The following is a 17,426-nucleotide window of genomic DNA, read 5'->3' as shown; positions in this document are numbered from 1 at the left end:
CTCTCTGAACATTTTTGTCCATATGTTTATTAGTTTGCCTTCTCATTGTTTTAAAAGTTCTTTATATATTCTGAATACAAATCCTATACATGTGAATATTTTCACCCATTCTGTAGGTTGCTTTTTAAAATTTGTTTAGTGGTGTCTTTCAAAGAGCACAATATTTGAATTTTAATATTCAATCATCAATTTTTTTCCTTTTATGGTTTGTGTTCTTTGTGTACTAAACACAAAGGTTGTAAAGTGTTGCAAAGAGACTGTTTTATGCTAGAAATTTTAGTTTAGTTTTACATTTAGGTATAGTGTCCATTTCATGTTAATTATACACTGTGAGAGATAAGAATTGATGCTAATTTTTTTTCACATATAAAACTTGCAGTAGGGGTGCCTGGGTGGCTCAATTAAGAGTCTGACTTTGGCTCAGGTCATGATCTCGCAGTTTGTGGGTTCGAGCCCCATGTAGGGCTCGGCGCTGATGGCTCAGAGCCTGGAGTCTGCTTCGGATTCTGTGTCTTCTCCTGTCTCTGCCCCTGTCACACTCTGTCTTTCTCTCTCTCAAAAATAAACAACAGCAACAAAAAAACCCACAACAACTTGCAGTATTTTCAATGCCGTTTAGAAGACTTTCCTGTCTCCTTTCTATAGCCTTGACAGCTTTGTCAAAAATCAATCACATAAAAAAAAATCACATAGATGGGTCTATTTATGGATATTCCTTTCCATCCATTTAGATATTTGTGTATGTTTTCACCAATAGCAAATCAAATATTAATATGTTTAATTTCAATTTCACTAATTTCAGCTTTGTAATCTGTGAACTTGTTAACTTTATTTACTAGTTCTAGTAGCTGTTTGGTAGATTCATTAAAGTTTTCTACATTAACAATTGTATGAACAATGGACATTTTACTTTTCCTTTCCAATTTGTATGCCTTTTCTTCCTTTTTCTTTTTCTTGACATATTCCAATGGCTAGGACTTAGAGTACAATGTTTAAGAAAAGTGGTGAGGGCAAGCATCTCAGTATTAGTCTTTCATCATTAGTTATATGAACTGAAGGCTTTTTTGTAAATGCTGTTTATCAGAAGGATAAAATTTCTTATTCCCAGTTTGCTGAGTTTTTATCATGAATGAGTGTTAAATTTTGTCAGATACTTTTCTTCACCTATTAAAATAATTATATAATTTTTCTTATTATGTGTATATGGTTACTTACATTGATTTTTTTTTAAATATTTTGGGAGAGAGAGACAGAATGAGCAGGGGGAGGGGCAGAGAGCAAGGGGGGCAGAGGATCCGAAGCTGGCTCTGTGCTGACAGCAGTGAGTTCAATGTGGAGCTTGAACTCACAAACTAAGAGATCATGACCTGAGCCAAAATCAGGAGCTCAACCAACTGAGCCACCCAGGTGTCACTCATTGACTTATTTTCAAATGATAAATCAACCTTGCATGCCTAGGATAAATACCAATTTTCTGTAATTCTACTTCAATTTTTAAACACTTATAAGTATATATTTTAATAATAACACAGCAATTAAATATGATTATCTAAATCTTTACTGAATCTTAAGATTTCCCACCCCCCCAAAAAATGGAAGGAAGCAAAAAAGGAGGAAGGGAGGAATTAAAATGATTATGACATTAGTTGAAGGAATTTTCAGTTCTTGATGGAATGGGTCCTTACATCAATATTGATGAGGATTCTATGATTACCTCAGGCTCAGAGGAGAGGTAAAGAAAGTAAAGAAATATGAAAGAATTTGAAAAGTGTGTTCTTAATTTTATAAAGTTACTATTTTTTCATATTCAGAATAAAATATTAGTAGATTACTTTTTCTCATTAATTTGGATCCAAGAAAAAATTAGCAGAAAAATTCAGGGAGTCATCTAAATACCTGTTCACTAGCAAAACCAATCCATTGATTATGGATTTTATTGTCATGAACAATCAAATAAAAATGGCTTAATTTAATTATGCATAATTATTTTATTTATTTTTTTTAAATGTTTTTGAGAGACAAAGAGGCAGAGCACAAGCAGGAGAGGGGCAGAGACGGAGGGAGACACAGAATCCAAAGCAGGCTCCAGGCTCTGAGCTGTCAGCACAGAGCTGGATGCGGGGCTCAGACTCAAGAACCATGGGATCATGACCTGAGCTGAAGTCAACACTTAATCTAACTGAGCCACCCAGGCACCCCTACTTATACATCATAATTTTAATGTAAAAAGAAATAAAAACAAAAAATAAACAAAATATGATATCAATTTCTTTATTGTAGACAATTATTCAAAAGATAGATGCATTACACCAATTATTTAAACGTTTCTCTTTGTTGTTGCTTGAACATTTCCTAACGGTAATTCGTAATGATATATGTAATCAAAGTGAAACTGTTTCTTTTCATTTCTACCTTCATATATTCACTTCAAGGTCCACTTCAGGCCTTCTTATCTAATGTATTAATTAGTATAATTATAAGCACAATTATTTAGGCTACAACTGAACTGGTATTTCTTTTCCTGTATTTCTCGTGTGATACTACTTTCAGATTAATACTTTTTATTCTCCATTGTAATTGTTTGTTTTATGGCTCAGAAATATTTATTCCAAAAACATTCCAAATGATAAAAGCTGAGACAGTAAAGATATAGGAAAAATCTATATATGACAAGTAAATGATACTGCTGATGCTATTAAAAAGATATTTTTGTATTGGAAGAATCCAGATCTTTTTATGCTGCTGAAACTCCTTGATCTTAGTCTCAGGAAATCCAAAGAACATTCCAAGGTGAACATGGAGGGCACATGAGCACCTCCTATCCGTATCACGTCCAGTGGTACTTTCCGTGTTCAAAGATGTTATGCTAAGTGAAATAAGTCCTCCAGAGAAAGGAGATACCATATGTTTTCACTCTTACGTGGATCCTGAGAAACTTAACAGAAGACCATGGGGGAGGGGGAGGGAAAAAAAAAAGGTTAGAGAGGGAGGGAGCCAAAACATAAGAGACTCTTAAAACTGAGAACAAACTGAGGGTTGATGGGGGGTGGGAGGGAGTGGAGGGTGGGTGATGGGTATTGAGGAGGGCACCTTTTGGGATGAGCACTGGGTGTTGTATGGAAACCAATTTGACAATAAATTTCATATTAAAAAAAAGAATAAATAAACAAAAAAGAAAACAAAAATGAGCGAGTGAGACCTACATTAAATCCAGCAGTGTCTTCCTATTTTTGTCTTTAGAATACATTATTCTAATGGGAATCATTCTGGTTGTTAGGTCTGTTCAATGGATCCATTCCAAAATCCCGCATTTATTAACATCCAGCTTGGTGATTGAGGTGTAAGAGGAAGCTAAGTGATCACCAGGTGAAAAGTGAACTCACACACTACACTGCAAATGCTTGAAGCAGAATTCATGATCCCAATCTCCCACAAATGTGCCTGAAAATACACTGCCAAAAAGTCTTCCATGTGGTATAAGGTCATGATAATAAATGTAAAATTAGAAGATTTTTAGCAAGTTGTTCTGAACTACGTTCTTACGAGGGTAGTCCAAGTAGGTGAAAGGCCAACTTATTGCAGGAAAATATTTACTTTATGAGTAAAGGTTCTTTCTGTCACTCACAGGATGGTGCAGATAGCCAACAAGGAAGCTGTTTCATTAAAGTAGCAAAAAGAAAAAGCATTTCTGTAGTGTGGGAGTATCTCAGACCATCAAGCGAGCAGGTAGAAGGAATACTGACAGCCAAATCAAGAGGTCCAAATCCTCGCTCCATTGTAGCAGCAGGGAAAATTACCGGACCTCACAGCATCCACCCCTGTGAGATGGTAATAATAGTATGACTTGCTTTTGAGGTCTTTTGGGTAGATTAAAGCAATTAATACAGGTAAAGTACTTAGAATTGTTCCTGGCATCGGAGCCGTGTCATAAATGCTATTAAATAACTACATCTGAAAAACCACCAAGCAATAAAAACATGATTCACGAAATGCACACATATAGTTACGCAACATTTCAAGGATTACAGTACGTCAATGAATTTATAAATGCGTCACTTAATCTCATTTGAATGTATTTTTAAATATTTCATAGATAATACTGATATTTCACATTCCACATTGAAAGGCTTGAAGCAGCTTTCCTGAGAAAATGTTTACAGTCGTACACCAGAGAGGATAATCAAAAGGCTTACAAGTAATTCACCCTTCAGCAGGGCTAAGTCTGCCCATTATTCATTTAGTTCAAGTGCCTTCTATCCTGTTAGCCCGTTTGCACTTCTACAAATTAGAGTCTGGTTTTCCTCATAGCAAGCACAAACTCACCTGTGATGAATGCCGGTATCAAAATGCAAGCACACTTTCACCAAGGCACTGGACATACGATGGATGGAGAATCTTCCCAGCTATAGACAGTAGCCACTGCTCCTCTTAACCCACAATACACGTATTTTTGTGAAGGTGTGAGCTGACGGCAGTGTGTTCCTATTCTTTCCCCCAAATATTTTCTTCGCTAATACAATGAATCTTATAAAGAAAATTAGGCACCAGGTCAGAGTCACAAACTACATTTCTTCATGCTTACTTGTGGGTTATCTCTCGCAACCAATTCTCAATCCCAGCTGAAGAACAATGGCTTCCAGAGGTGCGGTAAGATGCCGTGATTCTTAGCAATGGAGGGCTGCGTGGATTGGGGAATTAGCTAAAAAGAACCTACTTCTCCTGCCCATAATGCCATAGAGAATAACTCTCCTACTAACGATAGGTCAGGAGATGAATTTATAAATTCATGTTAGGATATTTCTTGTTATTCAAAGTTAACTTTAAAATATGTCATTTATTCACACACATGCACATACACTCTTCCATTTATATACATAAAAACCACTATCAGAAGGTTATAGTTGACAACCTTAAACCACTCCCTTCAGCAAAAATCTGCAAAAAATATTCAGATTCTTTTTGAAGTTTAAAGCAAAATTCATCTTCCATCAAATGCCCCAGGTCTCTTCACCCATTCAGTAAGTTTTGAAGGAAGAGTTCCTTGCCTTGAATATACATTTGTTTGATTTTCTGGAGTGTCCTCTTCCTGCAGAGCCGTTGACGTATAATAAATCCCATTGAATACTGCCGGTGAGCCATTTTAACTTGCACATTTAGTCTGTGTTTCAAGGAATAAACAAGACCCACATAGTGATCTTGCTTATTGAGATCTTCAGCTAGTCAGCTCATTTCTGGAGCCTGATCAACATCAGATAGGGCGTAGTGCCTTCAGTCTTCAATTCACTGTAGAAAAGATCAAATAATTATTGATAGAGAGCACATTAAACTTTAGCGATATAATTGGTGTATCACCACCATTTCCATCTCCACCACCGCTATACGACCAAGTCTGAACTAATTGCTTTAATCTAAGAGATCTGGTGGTTAATTGGTTGACTGACTAATTCCCCATGAGACATGATAGAATCACACTGTGGAAGCATCTAACTTATGTAAATTCAGCTAGTTGTAGAGGGACAAGAGTGAGGAAGAGTGAGGGGAAGTGAGAGAATTAGAGACTATATCTGCCATTCCATGCAGTGAAGGCATGCATTGGAGTGACCTGGAGACAGGAAACACGAATCAACCCTCCTGCCAGGATGTTTGAGTCCTGTGGGCTTCTCAAGTCTGAACTTCTCCCCTCACTGTGTGATTCCAGTATTTACAATATATATGTATGTATATATGTGTGTATACACACACACACACACACACACACACGTTTGTATGTGCATTTTGTTGTTGCTGTTTTTGTCTAAGAAGATGATCCTGAATCTCCAGCAAACACCCTTTCTGGTGTTCAAGAAACATCTATATGTTTTAATGCTCAAAGACACCACCTTGCTTTTTAATATTTACTGAGAGATACAGAATTATATTTTGTGGGTAATTAAAGAGATTTGCCTGGATTAATTTTTAAATGCATATGATTTTCCCCCTGAATAGCTACTTTTCTACTCCAATCTCTCCCTTGAGTTATAATTCCACTGTATATGGGTGAACCCAGAATTACCACATCATACTACCACTTACGTCCTCAAAGCAGCCAATTGGCCATATTTCATTTTGCAAACATGAGACCTACCAAGTCACAGAAAGAAAAGAAATCTTTAAAACTAAAATATGTTTAACAATGAATTTACTACAACTAAAGAATTGGCCATAGAAGTCATTCTTTCCAGCACATTCCCTCTGTACGGGCTAGAGTCTCTGCATTCAATCCTGGAGTAGTTACAATAAAAAGACAAGCAGTTGACCTCTCCTTCACTCCACTCTGTCTGCGTTCCCTACAGGGTCAAAAGAGCTGATGCCTCACCACCCCAAGGGGACTGGTATCTGGTAAGGGAACAAAAAAATCAATTGTCTTCCTTTTCCTTGGAAAGTCATACTTGCTCTTCTGTTCTGGACTCTTCATTTCTTCCCCCACTGAAGTGACTACTTCTCTCACTGCTTCTGAAATGTGGGTATTTCACTTCCTCCTGTAATATTTCTGGGGCTTAATTTCTTTTCTTTATTGGAAGTTTCAGGGCTACTGGCCAAAAAGTGGATAACTTCGCATCAGGGGGACTGACAATTTTAGAAGAATCTATTCAGAATGGCTTCATCTCATCTTCATTACATATATCATTAGCAAAGGGAAGCAAGGCTGCAGGGAGTTCTGCCAAGGGAGATGGACCCACCTGAATTCTTGGACTGATATTCATCACAGCGGGCCTGATTTTCTACCTCAGGCACTGAACAGAAGAGAGTTTCAGAAAACAGGCTTCTGCCCTAGAGGGATTAGACTGGGAAATTCAAAAGCTGCTAGAACAGGAAGTTTTTAATCACTTTTTAAATGATTCATGTAATTACAGACTATGTTTTCTTTTAAGTGATAATTTCATAGAGTATTATGGAAATAAGATTTGAGCCCAGAAGTCTTTTTTTTTTCTTTTTTTTACAACTTGTCACTTCAGATTCTGTCACCATTAGAAAGTGACTTTGATGGTTTCAACTATCGTTTTGATTGCTGTAGTGGGTCATTATCATTGCTTGATTCAGTCATTATTAGGTAGTTATTGAAGACTCTTGCCCTTAGCAATGCAGGAAATAAAGCGAAATACAAAGAACCATTCCTGCCTTCTTGACATTTACAATCTACCTGGTTTGAGATACAGTCATGGACATTTAAATAAATACAATTTATAATTAAGGTGTTCATCAATGCTACAGAAAACAGGAGTAACAGAAAACAAGGACAATAGGGAAGATGATGTGTACTGCTTGTAGAAAGAGTTGAAGCAGATACCTGGCTTGTTTTATGGCACAAAGCAAGAAAAGATATCTAAATTTATTCATTCATTTATTCAGTAAGTATTTATATGTTAGGCTTTGAGGATTCAATGCTGAACAAATAACACAGGTCCAGTTCTCAAGAACTGGGAAACAGACAATAAACAAGTGATTACATAAGTATTAATAGATTGGAATATTTCTCAAGTGGGATAGATGCCAACATTCATGAATGAATGTTCAACAAAGCTGTGACGGCAGATGGCAGTGGGGGAAGAAAAAACTTACCTTGTAGAGACACCCTTGGATACTGTTGTTCTAGGAGTTTCAGACCAAAGTGCCACCTTGGTTTTTAGTTCTTTATTCTAAAGTGAAAAAAAAAATGATTACATAGGTAGCACATTGATTAGCCACATGCTTAATACTTCTGATCAACCCACCACCTACATCACTCCTTGGCAGTAAGCTTGTTGTTTCAGTCACTCTATTAAAACACAGAATGTAGCCGGTTGAGAGTCACTATTATCTCTGAAATTACAAAAACATCTTGAAGAGTACATACTTTTCCAAGGGATTAAAATAGAGTATTCTACATTAGCCTCTGAAATTCAACAGCTGAACTATGTTTGATTTTACAGTTTCTTTTATGTAGAAAGAGTTGCAAAGAACTTCACAAAATAACTTTATTAAAGAACCTTGTTAAAGACACCCACAATATTTATTACATGTTTGTCTTTCTTGTGCAATTTCTTGATTATAAACTCCATGAAAATAAGCACCATCTGTTCTTTACCATATAGTTCATGGCATTTTCAGCCTCAATTTTCTCACTGAAGCCTCTGTTTCTTGATCTCTATACTAGTGGTAAATAATACATGTCTTGCCTACCATGTTGAAGTTGTTGGAAGAAAAATCTCATATGATCATAATATTTTAAATCTGGAAACGCTCTTATAATTCTGGGAGATAATGCAATGGCTGATAATAAGGAAGGCAACAGTTTAATTTCTCAGGTACAAATCCTAGCACAGCCACTTGATAGCTTTGTGACCTCACTTAGTTTGCCTAACCTCTCTGAGCCCAATGTCTTCATCTGTAAAGTGGAATCATCGTTTTTTTCTTCGCAGGTTCTGAAATGAGATATTCAATATGTACTGTGCCCAGTGTCTGGCACAGATTCTTAAGACTTAAGATTTTCTAGTCCAAGTACCATTTTTATAACTAAAAACTGAGGTCCAAAGAGCTTAAGTGCCCAACGTCTTGTTCCTGGCAGAACCAGGGTTCAAAGTCATGTCCTTTTGCTGCAGTGCTGCTGTCTCCTCTACAGCATAGTCACACCAAGCACATTCATTCAACAGATCTGGAAAATGAGACTTAAAACAGCAAAGCATCATGCTCATGGTTGTCAGTTGGCTGCACTGGCAAGCCAGAGGTGTTTAAAGGATACACCAGTATAGTAGGGTCTGGGACTGAAGGGTGGCTCAGTGGGAGGTTGACGGGGGTGCTATAGCTTTAAAAGAACAGTAATACACCAGCTCCAATACCTATTGGGAAACTAAGGAGTTAAAGTGTCATATTGAAGTTTAAAAGGTATTTCCTAAAAGTCCACCAGACGGTTTGGAGCAAGCCAACACGAAAATGCATGTTTTGGGGAAACATGTTAGAATTTTCATGGAAGCAAGAGGTTTAATAGTTATGCATGCCTAGCAAATGTCAAGACTTTTTCCAGGTGCTTTCCATATATCTATTCTTTGATAACTTTTATTCTTATGCATATTAAAGAAATAAGGCTGGCAAAACTCAAATTGTTTAGGTAACTTGTTTCTGATAACCCACACATTGTATATGCAGGACTCTGTTCAAATGTGCAAGCTTTATGCAATCCTGTATGACTCCAAATCCTATGCTCTTTTCCCTGAAAGGTGTTCTTTTTCTGTAACCAGAAGAATTAGCTCAGCCTCCTTATATTACAAATAAGTAAATGGTGAGCCCCAGGAGACACAGAGATTCAATGATTTCTGAAGGGATTTCAGGTCTGATAAACATGAAACAGAAGAAAGGAAACCGTCAGGAAATTAATCAATAATTAATCTGCATCCATCCACCTATCCATCCATCTATCCAATTAGTTTCTGCCATGTCTATGGCACCAACCCATGGGCAGAGGGAATGTGAAGACGCACAAGAAAGTATGGATCTTCCTTTCCAGTATACAGCATACACAACATGGTGGAAGTGATAAAACAAACATGTAAACATTAAAAAATAAAAAATAAAAAGTTCAGGAGATTCCCGAGGCAGTAGGTAATTAATCACTATGTAAAAGGTATAACAGAAATCAGTGAGCAGAATAATTTATGATATTTTCATACACAAGGAGATTTCAGCTGGACCTTGAAGACAAAATGAAATGGCCTAGGTGGAAAAGAAGGGAGAAAAAGGTTCTTAAAGTGTGATCTTGGGATCTCAGCAATATCAGCGTCACCTGAGAACTTACTAGAACTACCTACCCTCAATCTCCAATAAGACCTACAGAGAAACCCAGGGTAGCCAAGGAATGTGTTTTAAGAAGCTCACTTCTTAAAGTTTTAAGTGTTTATGTGTTTTAAGATGACTCTGCCGTCTGTTCAAGTTTGAGAACCACTGGACTAAAGTGCTGGTTTTCAGTGTTGGTTGTATATTGCAATTATCTGGAGAGATTTAAAAACTAATGAATCTAGAGTCTCATCCCAGAGATTCTGTTTAACTTTGTTGCAGTCTGGGTTCAAGACTTTTCAAGACTCCATAGGTAATTCTCATGTGCTGCTAAGATGAAGAAACTAAGATAAAAACATGGAGGCAAACCATAAGAAACTCTTACACAGAGAACAAACGGAGGGTTGCTGGAGGAGTGGTGGGTGGGGGGATGGGTTAGATGGGGAATGGGCATTAAGGAGGGTGCTTGTTGGGATGAGCACTGGGTGTTATATGTAAGTGATGAATCACTAAATTCTACTCCTGAAATCATTATTACGCTACATGTTAACTAACTTGGATTTCTTTTTTTTTTTTTTAACGTTTATTTTTATTTTTGAGACAGAGAGAGACAGAGCATGAATGGGGGAAGGGCAGAGAGAGAGGGAGACACAGAATCGGAAGCAGGCTCCAGGCTCTGAGCCATCAGCCCAGAGCCCGACGCGGGGCTCGAACTCATGGACCGCGAGATCGTGACCTGAGCTGAAGTCAGACGCTTAACCGACTGAGCCACCCAGGTGCCCCAACTAACTTGGATTTCAATAAAATTTAAAATAATTTTTAAAAAAGATGAAGAACGATTGAAGGAAAGCTGAGACAAGATGTGGATTTTGCCCCTTCATATCCCTCAGCATCTGTACTGCGTAATAACTAAAAAATGGAACAAAAGTCTTCACACACATTGATCATTCACTGTGACGTTTCAAGAGTCAAGCACTTAACTAAAGTCTCATGTAGGAAATGTACTTCAGGTTTAATAAACTGATAATAAAGATGTTCCTTGTATAATGGAGGTAAAGCTAATATACACTCCAAACAAGTGTAGGCACATATCATTGACCAAGTATGTTGCTGAGAAAAACTCCTCTCTATACAATACTCTGCAAGTTAGGAAGCAATTCAAATCACATCATGATGACAACAAATACTAAAATAATCCAGGCTGGACAATTATGTAGAGGCTACTGGGATTTTGTCCAAAACGAATTCCTAGTTTCTCAAGTTGCTGAGTACCAAACAGTACAAAAGCATAGGAGTTATCATATTAGACTGTCTTTATTTTCATTTATCTCAACTTCCATGCTGATTTATTTCATTGGCTAGATTTAGATAATTTTTGATTCATGGGCTTTCATAGTTTTTCCTTTAATTAGAACAGCCATATCCACGAGTTTTATTACATCGTTACTTTACAAAACTACAAATCAATGACCAGAATATGTCTGCTTTTTTATGACTCTATCCAAGGATAGTTTGACATGATTTTACAAGAGAGCCTAATTTTTTGCATACTTTCTACCAACACATTCTTGTTAAATTAAATGTTAGGGATGATGATGGTTATATAAAATAAGATAATCTTCAATGTTTAGAAAATGGTATAATTTCTGAAGACACATTTCCCTATCAGCAGGTCATTAGTGAGGAAGCTAAAAATGCATGAAATGCATGAAATGTGAGAGGAATGTCAGAGCTGAAGATTAAGATGATAAAGATATCATACAAAAGTAGAAAGAAAAATAATTTTGGTAGAGTTAAGCAGAAATTCTCCAGTGATATTAAAAAAAATTTTTAAACCTTAAAGCTTTTTAATATTTATTTATTTATTTTGAGAGAGAGACAGAGAGAGAGAGAGAGAGAGAGAGCGCAAGCAGAAAGGAGCAGAGAGACAGAGAGAGGGAGAGAGAGAATCCCATGCAGGCTCTGTCCTTTAAGCACAGAGCCCAACGAGGGGGCACAATCCCATGAACCATGAGATCATGACCTGAGCCGAAATCAAGAGTCTGATGCTTAACTTACTGAGCCACTCAGACACCCCAAAGATTGTTTTTTTAAAGAATAGAGTTATATGAGTGTATATATCTCCCTTGCAGAGAGGGGGGAAAAATACCCTGCTAGAACAGAAAGAATGTCATAGAAAAAAGTATTTGTTACCAAAAAAAGTATTTGTTACCATGACTCAAAAAACTGGAAAATGGAAATCATTTTAATATAGGAAATGTGACCATGACTAAAATAAATGTAAAAGGTCTGGCAAATTTAATGACTTCATTTCTAAACACATAATGTATGTACACACATATATTTCACACATTAATATAAGCACATGCACATACACACCCCCTGAGCACACACTTAATTTAATCACTCAGATAAACAGATTTTGTGGTGGTGATGGGGGGAGGGGAGCAGATGCTTCCAAGGCAAGAAGACTCCAATGCAGCAAAGTGATGTTGAACGAGTTTCTTAACTTCTCTGAATCTCAGTTTAACCAGTTATGAAATGTAGTAATAACTTTCTCCCAGAGTAGTTTTGAGGATTAAATAAAATGAAGCATGTAAGCATGCCTAAAAAGAGATGAATGCTTTTGGTATGGATGAGAAAACTATGCTGTCTGTGTGGTTTAGACTGGTGATGTGCTTACACAGGTTGTTCAAGCTCAGGTGACCACTTTTTATAAATGGAATCAATTCATCCTGTTACATAATGGATTCTAAAATAGGCAGCGGTCTTAAATTTGCAGTGAAAGCCAGCCTACCCCTGCGTATATCATCCCAGTTAAGAACTTCATAATAATCACTGACTAGGACCAGACCAGAAATAGGCTAACCATGGCTCAAGCACTCACTAAATTCAAGTACGTGGTCAAATATCACAGGTCCAGAGATGCTTTTCCTGATTCCCATCACTCTCTAACATATTGTCATATTCTACACTTTTCAGAACACTTATTCTCCCCAATTGTTTATTTACTTGTTTATGTGTTATTATCTGTATTTTCAAATAAAGTATAAGCTAGATGAGGTCAGGGACAGTCTGTTCTGTGCATTACCCATATACTCAACATTTGAAACATTTCCTGGTACATCATAAAGACACATAACTATTTGATGGATAAATTAAATTCATGTGGTTTGGACTTTATAAAGCTGAAGTGGTTACTGTAAAATTCCTTGCTGTGAAGGAAAAGATTTATCTACAGAAGATAATAAATTTTGAGAATATATAAAGGCATTCATCCAATAGTGCCATAGTTTGAAGCCTTTTTGTAAAAGAAAACATTAATATATAGTGGCTTGAATCAAGCTATCTACAGAGAATCTGAGACAGTATTGACAGGTGCTTTCACATCACTGCAAAGAGTCTGTGGCCAACCAAGAAGTTTCCACGAGGGGAACAAATCTGTTGCTTTCTCATATCATGCCAAGTGGCTAATCAGCAATTATTTGCTGAATTTTTGAGAAAATAGAAACATAGTACACTGGAAACAAATACATTGTTCTGGTAGTACCATTGATACCTTGATCCTGTGATGACCGCTGGCACTTCATTACGTCTGACCCAGAATCCAGAACCACAATGCAGTGAAAGCCCAGAGACAGGTAATCTCTCCAATTAAAATGTATTACCAAAGTGCAGTGAGTAAAGCAAGAGGGCACTGGAGCCAAAACAGGCAGATACACCATTGGAACAGATTTCCAACATGAAAGTTCAGTTTAGGATAAAAGGCATTTCAAATGCATGAAAAAAGCCCAGACTTCTCAGTAAAGTGAGACAACTAAAAAGTTAGATCCCTACCTCACACCAAACTTCATGAATTACATGTAAACTTGGATTTAAATGAGATTCCCAGTCCAAAATGGGAATCTGAAAACATGTGTTTATCATCTCCCCCTTCTTATATTTTATTAAAATAATAACAAATGATTTCTATGTATTAAAATCCCTTAGTAATAGAGAGGGGGGAAAAAGACTATCAGCAGATTGGAAATATGAGGACTGAAGGACTGTTGACTGCCAGAGCAGAGGCAGCTGCAGGTGGGCCTGTGGCCACTGAGGGAGATGACTGATCCTGCAGAAACCTAGAAGTCAGAGAACACATTATCAAAAACCTTAAAAATGGATATACTCTGAGTTACCAATTCCACTTCTAAAAATGTATCTTAAGGAAGGAAGTAAATATATAAATGATTAGTGATCTTTGTATAAAGATGTTGAATTCAGTGTTGTTCACAGAAGCAATACTGAGGGGTGCCTGGGTGGCTCCGTTGGTTAAGCGTCCGACTTCTGCTCAGGTCATGATTTCGCAGTTCATGAGTTCAAGCCCCACATCGGGCTCTGTGCTGACAGTTTGGAACCTGGAGACTGCTTCAGATTCTGTGTCTCCCTCTCTCTCTGCCCCTCCCTGCTCATGCTCTGTCTCTCTCTCTCTCTCAAAAATAAACATTAAAAAAATTCAAAACAAAACAAAACAAAACAACAACAAAAACCCCACAAATGTAATACTGAAAAACAATCTAAGGTCCAACAATAAGGAGTGAGTTAATTAAATTACTGTAGATCAATATAGTGGCCATTTAAAGATAATACAAATGAAATCTGTTTGGTAAGCATAGACTTCTTGATATATTGCTATATAGAGAAAAAGACTCCTTGGCATGGTCTCTTCCTACTTTTCCAATGTCATTCCATGCTATTACATACTACTCTCAGATTAGAAGCAATCACAATGGCTCCCTGTCCTTCTGCCTGACCTGCCCTACCACCCAGTTTTCCACTAAGCTCAGATTAAAACTCATTTTCTTAGAGAGCTTGCTCCCACCCACCAATCTAAATCTTCTATCCAGGTGTTCTCTCTCAGAATACCTTGTTCTATTCTGGCAGAATGCTTCCAAAATATTGCAAGTTACGTGTTCATTTATGTGTCTGTCTCCCTCTCTAGGCAGTAAAGTCCAGAGTGCAAGGCTCACTTATGTCTATTTTATTCAATATTGTTTTCCCTACCTTAGCATCTACATCATAGTAGCCACTCAATAGGTACTTATAGAATTAACTACAAGATTGATGATGTGAGCAAATGAGTGAAATGAATAAAAGCTTAAAAATACAATGAAATAGGGGCTCCTGGGTGGCTCAGTTGGTTACGTGTACGACTTCAGCTCGGATCATGATCTCACAGTTCATGAGTTGGAGCCCTGCATCAGGCTCTCTGCTGTCGGCACAGAGCCTGCTTCGGATCCTCTGTCCCCGTCTCTCCCCACCCCTCCCTGTCTACCTCTCTCTCTCTCGAAAATAAATAAACATTTAAAATAAATTAAATAAATTAAATAAATAAAAATACAGTGATATAGACATTATGCCATAAATAGTCTATATGTTTAATACCTATGCACACATATGTACCAGCTACATGAGTCCCATAGAAAAACAGATATACACAACTGTGCTGACTCATGGGTGGCAGGTTTGCATAATTTTCTTATTATATTTGGTTATCCATATTTCTTAATTTATATAGAAACGAATGACTATATATTAGTTACATACAAATCATAAAAGAAAAAATATTCCCTCAAGTAACATTTGCCAAAATGTTTGCCAAAAGTACACAAAGCTGTGAGGAAATACCCTTAGATACCTTTCTTGGGAGGAAGAGGCTCAAAGGAATATGAATCCCATCATCTGAGGCCCCTTGAAACTGACCAGCCGTTACTGGGCACCGGAGAGGAAACCAGTTTTGAGCCAATTATTCCAGAAAAATCGTCGCATTTTTCAACTGCACAGAGATGCAAGTATTTTTATCAACCAGTCACATGTAACCTAAAGAAGGTGAAAATCTAAGAAAAGCCCGAGGCTTCGAGGCCCCAACCTCCAGGACAGAGAGAACAGTGGTCCTCTGGGAAGGTCGACATGGCAAAACACGGCAATGGTTACAAAAGTTAAGATGTAAATGTATTTACGGCTCTTCACGTTATTGTGATTTGTTTGGGGAAAGCAGAAAGAACGCGATGGTGCGAGAAACGGTGTGGCAGTGTGGTGGGAGTATGGTGGTGCGGCTCTTCTCTGGGCTACCCTGTGGGGGGAGAAAAGCCCCCAGAGAGGAGAAGAAATCTAGTGGAAGTCAGAGCATCTCTGTATTCCTCGGGACAGGAGTGCATGGCAGGAAGTCGAAACACAGAAGAATGAAGTAGAAAAGCTGACCCGTCCAGGTGGTGAATGATGAGTCTCTGACAGAGAAGGAAGCGGTGGCTCTGAGCACCGGCGAGAGCCCAGGTGGACGCAGCTGTGGCATCTTGGGCACTCCAGCCACCCCTGTGTGGGCTTTGCTGCACTTGCTGGGAGGTGGGGCACGGCCGAGCCTGGGTCTGTAGCCAAAAGTCTATAAAGGGCCTCCCTAGTGAAGCGTAGATGAGTGGGCGGGAAGAAAAGCGTGTTTCTGATGGTAAATTATGAAGCGTTATGCTAGGGTTCAGGTTTCAAAACACTGAAAAATAAGAAAATTACAACAGGCTTCTTGAAGTGGGTGAGCCCTGATGCAAAGGGCGGAAGCCGCGATCGATGTGAAAGATAAATGAGGAGGAAAGAGAGGAGCACCTGGGTGGCTCAGTCAGTTAAGCGTCCGACGTTGGCTCAGGTCAAGATCCTGTGGTTTGTGAGTTCGAGCCCCACCTCAGGCTCTGCACTGACAGCCTGGAGCCCACTTTGGATTCTGCGTCTCCCTCTCTCTGCCCATTGCCTGCTCACACTCTGTTTCTCTCTCTCAAAAGTAAGTAAACATTAAAAAAAATTTAAAAAAGAGGAGAAAAAAGGACATCTCAGAGCAGGAAAGAGACAAAGATAAAAGACAGCAAAGCCAGCTACCTGGCTGGGTCTGAATTCACACAAGGTGGTCTTGACCAGGCTTCTAATTCACGTCCACATGTTATTTTGTATCTCCCCAATATAGCAAGCATTCTGGAATATTTGGGTGAGCTTTCCACAGTTATTTAATAGTATTTAATGTTATAAAATAATGTTTAATACTTTAATGTTATTAAGAGTACCTCTCCCACAAATCTAGAATTTCTTATGCACAGAAGACACACATCTACCCACACTCACAAAAAGACGCTCATATATACACACAGACACAAGTACACTCACACAGAGATACTCAGGCACAATGACACACACACCCGTGCACACACAGACTCACTGTGTCACAGTGGCACACGAGCACACACGACACATCCACACACAGGTTCATGGAGACACCGAGAACCCACACACACACTCACCCGCAATCAATCATACTGAAATATACATCACATTCCCTCCTTACCTGGGCTTCAAGTATGTTAACTTTTTCTTTCAGATTTTCAATCCTTTTATCTTGTTCTTTCAAATTAGTTTTTAATCCTTCCATCTAAGAATTAGGAAACACAATTGGAAGAATCTCGTCAGACAACAGGGAAGTTACTTAAGTCAGAAATTGCACAGGTTTTTAGGGTCAACTGGCGCCCATCAAGTTAAAAAATTAAATCCCAAAGCATTAGCGGGCTCAGCAGGTTGCAGGAAATAGCAGGGCACATTGGCACCTGGGGAGGAGAGCACGTGGCAGT

General features: G+C 38.1%; 1 protein-coding gene across 1 annotated transcript in view; it reads right to left on the bottom strand.

Annotated features, from left to right (window-relative positions):
• Positions 1 to 2,261: 2,261 nt before the first annotated feature.
• Positions 2,262 to 17,426, bottom strand: part of CCDC68 (coiled-coil domain containing 68) — a 51,356-nt gene continuing 36,191 nt past the window's right edge. The window contains exons 10-12 of the mRNA XM_049619977.1: positions 17,147 to 17,230; positions 7,600 to 7,676; positions 2,262 to 5,283 (exon numbers count right to left, since the gene is read on the bottom strand). Of these exons, the coding sequence (XP_049475934.1) occupies positions 5,226 to 5,283; positions 7,600 to 7,676; positions 17,147 to 17,230 (219 nt within the window). The 3' untranslated portion in view covers positions 2,262 to 5,225. The remainder of the gene's footprint in view (positions 5,284 to 7,599; positions 7,677 to 17,146; positions 17,231 to 17,426) is intronic.

Source organism: Panthera uncia (assembly GCF_023721935.1).
Source record: "Panthera uncia isolate 11264 chromosome D3 unlocalized genomic scaffold, Puncia_PCG_1.0 HiC_scaffold_8, whole genome shotgun sequence".
NCBI lineage: Eukaryota > Metazoa > Chordata > Mammalia > Carnivora > Felidae > Panthera > Panthera uncia.
Note: the sequence above shows the minus strand (reverse complement) of the source record. Positions and strands in the feature narration are given on the sequence as shown.